This window comes from Gopherus evgoodei, chromosome 2, assembly GCF_007399415.2.
Source record: "Gopherus evgoodei ecotype Sinaloan lineage chromosome 2, rGopEvg1_v1.p, whole genome shotgun sequence".
NCBI lineage: Eukaryota > Metazoa > Chordata > Testudines > Testudinidae > Gopherus > Gopherus evgoodei.
Window position 1 is genome coordinate 174,134,276 of NC_044323.1, and position 7,584 is coordinate 174,141,859.

General features: G+C 43.5%; 1 protein-coding gene across 4 annotated transcripts in view; it reads left to right on the forward strand.

The window, feature by feature from the left end:
• Nucleotides 1-1,281, forward strand: part of RIPK1 (receptor interacting serine/threonine kinase 1) — a 47,651-nt gene extending 46,370 nt beyond the window's left edge. For 3 of the 4 annotated variants that reach the window (XM_030552307.1, XM_030552308.1, XM_030552309.1), the window contains one exon: nt 721-1,281. In XM_030552307.1, coding sequence (XP_030408167.1) covers nt 721-1,007 — 287 coding nt within the window. In that variant the 3' untranslated portion in view covers nt 1,008-1,281. The remainder of the gene's footprint in view (nt 1-720) is intronic. The other variant, XM_030552310.1, reaches the window with a different exon arrangement.
• Nucleotides 1,282-7,584: the final 6,303 nt, after the last annotated feature.

The window sequence follows — 7,584 nt, forward strand, 5'->3', positions numbered from 1 at the left end:
TCCTCCTTTATTACATAGCATTACAGTTACGCAATACCTAAGGTTATTATCATGAGTGGTTGTTTGCACTAACATTGCTTTGTATTACTACACCATACCCTCCCCCCTCCCGCCCTGTTTCATCACCTCATAAATGATATTCTCTCCCAGCTGCCTCTACCAAACCTGAAGCTGAAATTAAGTATGTCAGCACAGTGTACTGTTTCATGAGTCACCAAGCCCCAGTACGTGTGGATGTGTACATAAAGACAGAGAAAAAAAGCAGAACAGTGGAAGCAAAACTAGGATCAGTGGTCCTGACTGAGAGTTCAAACATTTCAGTACAGGAGGGGGCAGGACTATTTTAAAAGGCCATAGTATTTATATTTGTCAATACTGGCTTAAACCACTACTGCATATTTTTAATTTATTTAATGGAGAAGTCATAACAGTATTTTTCATTCAAAGATATCAAAACATTTTATAAACATTCATTAAACATTAATTAAGCCTCAGATCACCACTGTGAGATAGACATGTCACAGGTCAATAAAGCAAAACAGTAGCAGAGCCAGGAGTGTCATGACATCTAGTCCTCCTCTTTAATCACTAGACCAACTGCTTACATGAAAGCCACCTATAATCCTGTCATTACTAGTGACCATATTTTCGGGAGAGACATTCAAAGAGAAGGGGAGTTTAAATAATGCTGTCTTCTTATATTTGTCTTTCTATTTGCAGATAACACCTCTATCCTCTCTGAAAAACAGCTGAATCTAGTGAGAGAGAACTTGGCTAAACAGTGGAAACACTGTGCTCGTAAACTGGGCTTTAGTGAGCCACAGATTGATGAAATTGACCATGACTATGAACGAGATGGACTCAAAGAAAAAGTTTACCAAATGCTGCAGAAATGGGTTATGAGTGAAGGCTACAAAGGGCCTACAGTAGGAAAGCTGGCCAGAGCCCTCTATGACTGCAAGAGAATAGATCTCCTCAATGATTTGATAAAAATGAACCAGGAGTAGGCAAACTGGAAACTCGGTGGGAATGGCTATGTATTTTATCTGAAGATCCTCTTACTGAGAACATGAAACAATCTTGTAAAAGTGCTGTACGAAAGACACGTCTAGAATATGCACATATTTCTGTCAAGCAGTATACAGTATCCTTTAGCTCAAAGCATTTAATTTTTGAAAAGACAGGGCAACTATGAAAAGCCTGTCCTCTGGGGGGGGGGGGGGAGGAAGCTCTTCCTTTTTACAGTGAAGATAATAGGTTATCTAATAAACTTTGTCCAAGGACAATAAAAAGCTAAACCAAAATTTGAATTGTCTATGATATGAGAAATAACGTGGAAGAAACGGGATTGGCAAGCGGGGGGGGAGGGGGATTTGGATCTAATTTTTTCACAGAACTTTTGGATGGCTACCTCGAAGCATACATGTAGTTGTGTTTAAAGTGCCTTCATTTCTGCCTAAAACTCACATCAGTGGGCGTGCATGATGGATATCACACTGCATTTAAGCCCTGGACTGAAAACAAAACCAAACACCTCAACTCTTCTAAGCACAGCCAATATCCACAGGGGATCATCATACCTCGGATTGCCTTATATATATTCATCACCTTATTTTTTTTAAATACTCTTTTTATAACTTTAATAAAAAATAAATTTTAAATAAAAATACAGAAGTATAAAAACATACGAAGTATTGGTGTAAGAGTAATAATGATTATCAAGTATAGAAACCACTGTGTAAATTGACATTAGAAGAACTGTCTTAAAGGATTATGATAATGTATTTTTTATTATTTATGTAGTTTTCATTCTGTGATGGGAGTAAATTCAGGAGTGTATGCGTTATGAAAAGGGAAAGGAAAAATAATATATACCTACGCCAAAGCAACGACTCTGAAACTTGGAAAGTTTGGAAAATTAGGCATTTCATTTTAGGCTAATTAACCAGAAATGGAGGCATGAACTTTCTAGTCATACTGGAGATAAAGCATACAAATTACAGACTTTCTTGGAGTATGGAACCCACAAGGAAAAATTATTGGCCCACAAATTTGCATGCACTAACTAAGAATAATTAGACCAAACTACTCCTTCGTTGAAGGGCAGTGTCTATGACCTCAACCAAAACCACAAATATATGAACTTCCATCAAACTTTTTGGATCAGATAATTTTCCTTTTGGCTGTTGAAAAGTGACAAAAATAATTATCCTATCATGACAAAAAGCTAATATGAATTCTATTAAGTCTTAACAGGCTTTGAAACCCACTATCTTTGAAATAAGAAGTGGACATACTGTGCAATTGGAGGTGTGATTGCAACATGACTAGGCCTACCCATGCTAGTTTTAATCTAGCTAACCTAAATGAATATAGCAGTGTAAATGTAGTAGCACAGGCTTCAGTGCAGACAAGCAATGCGAGTATGTACCCAAGTTCCCTGGAGTGCTCGTACAGCCCATGCTGAAGCCAGTGCATCTTCACTACTGTTTTTAGTCATGTTAGCAAAATTAACTTGTGGTGCAATCACACCTGATTGCAGGGTAGACATATCCTTTGCTACACAACCTCTGATTAGTAGCCCTGGAAATGTATTGCGTTAATTTATAGTTTTCAATTGGCAATGTGCTGACCATTCTATTGTTTGTGAATAGAGCTCCATTCTTGGGTAAATGAGACTAAAACTCATAGGAAACTCTCAAGAATTTCAATTTGTGGCATTTCCTACCATCGTATTTGCTAGGTGTCATTTGTCTAACTCCTATCCCTGCTAAAAAGGAGCAGTCTTCTACCCACTTAACCTTTAGCTTCCTTAGGGTCCATGTGGATCTCCCTGGACTCTGTTCTGCTGTCCAACCCCACCCATGCCAGCTGCCCTCCAACTCCCAGGAGCAGCATCCCTCCTAGGGATACAGGCAAGCCAAGCCAACACGAGCGAATTTGTGCACTGTATTGAAACCAAGACAAAACTTTGGTTTTAGACAAATTATGTAGGGCCCACAGGCTGACACACAAAACAGGGACAACCCAGTAAAACCAGGATGTCCACTCATGGAATCATATTGGGGAAAATAAATAAAAATGATGGTACACTTCTACGTTCTGCCCACAAGCCAGACTCCTGTCACCCAAAGGAAAACCATAGGAGTACTGTATAACAAGATAATTCCTTCTTTCTTGCACACAGTGACCAATGCCAAAATAATTCTCCATGTTTACATGTAAATGTTATTGTTAGGCTTCAGAGGTAACGCCTTGCAATGAATGGGGCAATTCACTCCTCTAAGAACTACTGTTTCAGTATCTCTGCAGGCTTGAGCAGATATCACTGCATTGGTTACACTTGTTTTCAGTCTTTCACTTTGCAACCATAAAGGCTAAGGGCCAAATTTTCAGGGGTGCTGAACATGAGATCTGGTGAAAAAAACTGACTTTTTCCATGAAAATTGTTCAATGTTTTTTGTGGAAAAATTTAAGAGAAATTAAAACAAAAAATTAAATTAGCTCTTTGTGGCCCTGCTGCTTCTATTGAAGCCAGTAGGAGTCAGAGGGTGTGCAGCACCTCTGAAAATTTGGTCCTCAAGGCTTCATTCTGCATTGGAAGATAATGTGAGACTTAGAACTTGTCCAAACACAGAAGTTGCAGATATAACTTAAATCAGTTTTAAAAAACAGTTTCATTAACCCCAGGCAAGCGCCTGTGGGGACACTCATAAGACTAGCTTGTGCCTGTAAATACAGGGCTTTTCTACACAGAGAGCTGCACAATTTAATTAAAAGCATAGGTTTTAAACTGATGTAGTTACACTGATGTAAAAGGCTGTGTGGAGATGCTTATTTCAGTTGACCTCAACCTATTTTGGTTTATCTATGGCCTGGTCTGCATAGAGGTTTTGTACCTGCATAACTATATCAAAGACAGGCCAGTCCTCGCTTATAGACAGCCCCCCAACCTGAAGCAAATACTCATCAGCAACCACACACCACAAAACAAAAACACTAACCCAGGAAACTTGCAACAACAAAGCCCGTTGCTAACTCTGTCACATATCTATTCAAGGGACACTATCATAGTACCTAATCACATCAGCCACACTATAAGAGGCTCATTCACCTGCATATCTACCAATGTGATCTATGCCATCATGTGCTAGCAATGGCCCTCTGCCATGTGGGCAAACCTGACAGTCTCTACGCAAAAGAATAAATGGACACAAATCAGACGTCAAGAATTAAAACATTCAAAAACCAGACGGAAAACACATCAACCTCCCTGGTCTCTCAATTACAGACCTAAAAGTCACAATCCTCCAACAACAAAACTTCAAAAACAGACTCCAACAAGAAACTGCAGAATTGGAATTAATTTGCAAACTGGAAACCATTAAATTAGGCTTGAATAAAGACTGGAAGTGGATGAATCATTACACAAAGTAAAAACTATTTCCCCATGCTAATTTTTCCCTTACTGTTACTCACGCCTTTCTGTCAAATGTTTGAAATGGGCCATCCTGATTATTACTATAAAAGTTTTTTTCTCCTGCTGATAATAGCCCACCTTAATTGATTAATCTTGTTAGAGTTGGTAAGGCAACACCCATTTTTTCATGTTCTCTGTATATATATATATATATATATATATATATATATATATATATATATATATATATATATATTCCTACTGTATTTTCCACTGCATGCATCCGTGGGTTTTAGCCCACGAAAGCTTATGCTCAAATAAATTGGTTACTCTTTTAAGGTGCCACAAGTACTACTCATTCTTTTTGCTGATACAGACTAACACGGCTATCACTCTGAAACATGTATACCAGAACAGTTATACCACTAGTGTGGATGCAGCTATACTGATATAACTTATTCCCCTTGTCATATAAGGAATAAGCTATATGTGGAAGCACATTTATACCAGTGTAGCTATGTCTTCACAATGGGGTACAACCCTCACAAACTATACTGATATAGTTAAAGAGGTAAAGCTTTTGTGGATAGACAAGGCCTAAGGGCTGTCTTTATGGATCTGATATGGTCTGTGTCCAGGCAGTCCAGTGGCTATATCGCTGGTCTTTTAGTTTGCAAGGCCAGAGAGATTGGTAGGGGGACCAAGACCCTATCTTTCTACCAGGTTCTACAGGGCCCTGTGTAAATCAACCCCTGAACAGGGAAGATGGGCAGGGAGTCAAGATCTGTTTCTCTGGGCTACTTCCTACATGTCTCTTCAATTTGGGACATGACCCCACTAGTTCAGTTGCCCCAAGTGCTGGGGCTTATTTGCAGCCTCCCCTTACTTGCCTCAAGTGGCTGTGCTAGCTGGCAGGTTATTGCTCTGCCCCTTCAGGCAGGCAGAGAACTCCTACTTCATCACCAGTCAACTCCCAATGAGTCACGCTCCCTTCTTTTCGCTCCCCTCCAGGTCTGGCATTGGCTGCAGGTATAGTGGGGTGGGGCTAGCTGAACTCAAAGGTTTTCTTTAACTCCCACTCTGCTGGGGAGAGGCCACTAGTGGGAGGGATACAAAGGGAACAACAGCTAAAGGAGGCACGTGACCTCCCCATGTGACTCATCCCCGCTCCACTACTAGCCCGGGGGCCCTGTGCTCTCCCCAACACCTCCCCATCCCATGTTACCTGGTGGGTGGGGGAGGCTCTGCTCCAGTCCCCCTGGCATGTGTGGCGCCACTAATGCACTCTCCTAGGCATTTTCCAACCATGCTGCCTGCCTGGGCTGTCCCAGACAAGCAGTGTGACCAGAGATTGCCTTAGAGAGTGCAGCCACTGAATGCCACACCAGGCAGCATGGCCGGAAGAGGAGGCTAGAATAGGAGAAGCTCTGACCCTGCCCATTCATCTCCTCAGCTACGGGCCTTGCCCCACTCCTCTAGCATTTTGGCCCCCTACCTCTCGGGGTCCCCATTGCTGGACAGCAATTTCTCTACACCCTCACGATAGGAAAGGTATGCCAGTATAAGCTCAGATGTCAATTTAAACTGTTATAGTTATACTGATATAACTCCCACATAGACACTTTTATTTCTGTATAAGGCCTGGGCTATACTACAAAATTCTGCCAGCATAGCTATGTCAGGTAGGAATGTGCAAAATTCACACCTCCAGGCAACATAGCTATGTCAGCAGGACTCCAGTGAAGCATGCTATCAGAGGTGCAGTTACTAAGTAAATAGAACTCTAGAAATGTAGGTCAACCTAGCTACATCGCTAGTCCCAGTGTGGACAGTGCTAGGCTGATGGAAGAATTCTTCCATCAACCTAGCTACTGCCTCTCAGAGATGTGGATGTACTGCAATAACAGAAGAACCTCTTCCCTCTCTGTAGTAAGTGCTGCACTACAGTGGTGCAGCTACAGCACTAGAGCTGTGACTCTGCAGTGGTTGTAGTGTAGACATACCTGCAGTGTCTACACTAGGGGACAATGGTGCCATAGCTATGCAGGCATGGGCTCTATAGTGTAGACATAGTTCTACAGTGAGAATTTACATCAGCATAGCAACGTCTCTCAGGGGTGTGAAACATCCACATCCCAGGGATTTAGCTATGCCGACCACCTAACCCCTGGTGTAGTCAGTGATAGGTCGATGGAATTTCTTTTGTTGACCTAGCTACCACCTTGCAGATAGGTGAATTACCTGTGCTGATGGGAGAACCCCGCCCAATGGTATAGGTAGTATCTACATTGAAGCACAGCAGCTGTGCTGCTGTAACATTGTCAGTATGGCCATATCCTAAGTATCCCCATGCACAGATGGCTCAATGTAACTAAATTGGTTTAAAAATCACATCTCAAGGTAAACCACTGCAACTTTGTGTGTGGCATGGGCCTCACTCTCCTTAAGGAGGGCCACCTTGGTGAAGAGTGACCAGATGTTCTGATTTTGTAGGGACAGTCCCAATATTCGACATCCATGGCTTCTTCTTATATAGACACCTATCACTCCCCATCCCATCCCGATTTTTCACACTTTCTCTCTGGTCACCCTACCTTGGTGTGGCTGTCTGGTGGCACAGACCATCCATCCCCATGGTGTGAGTGACATGGGCACAGGCAGCAACATGCAATGGGCCCCAAATTCATCACCAACCCTTAGGTGTGGGGCAATGGCCCCCAGAGCTGTACACTCATTCCGCCAATGGGCAGGGGTGCCAAGTCACCTGCACTGGGCCTTCCGAAGGGCAGCGATGAGGGTGAGCATGAGGGATGCCCCGGGGCCCCTCTAGCTGCACGTGCATGGCACATACACCAGGTCGCAATGCCACTCACTCAGCTTTGGGGCCCCCGTTCTGCAGGAGAAGCGGGCACACGAGGCAGCGGAGGGGGGGGGGGACGGGACGCTGTTCCCCTGCGATCAGCTCCTGCACCAAAGCTCCCCCCACTTCCAGCAGCCCGAGTCCCCTCTGTTCCCGCAGGCCTCGCTCAACCACCGCCCCGAAAAGCGGAGCGGCGCCGGGGGCACCCTGGGTCAAAGCATGTGGCAAATGGCCCGTATGGGGCGACGCGGGAGCCAGGGGGCGGGGTCTTTGTAGCAGCGCGGCCCGTCCTGTGCCCGAGGCG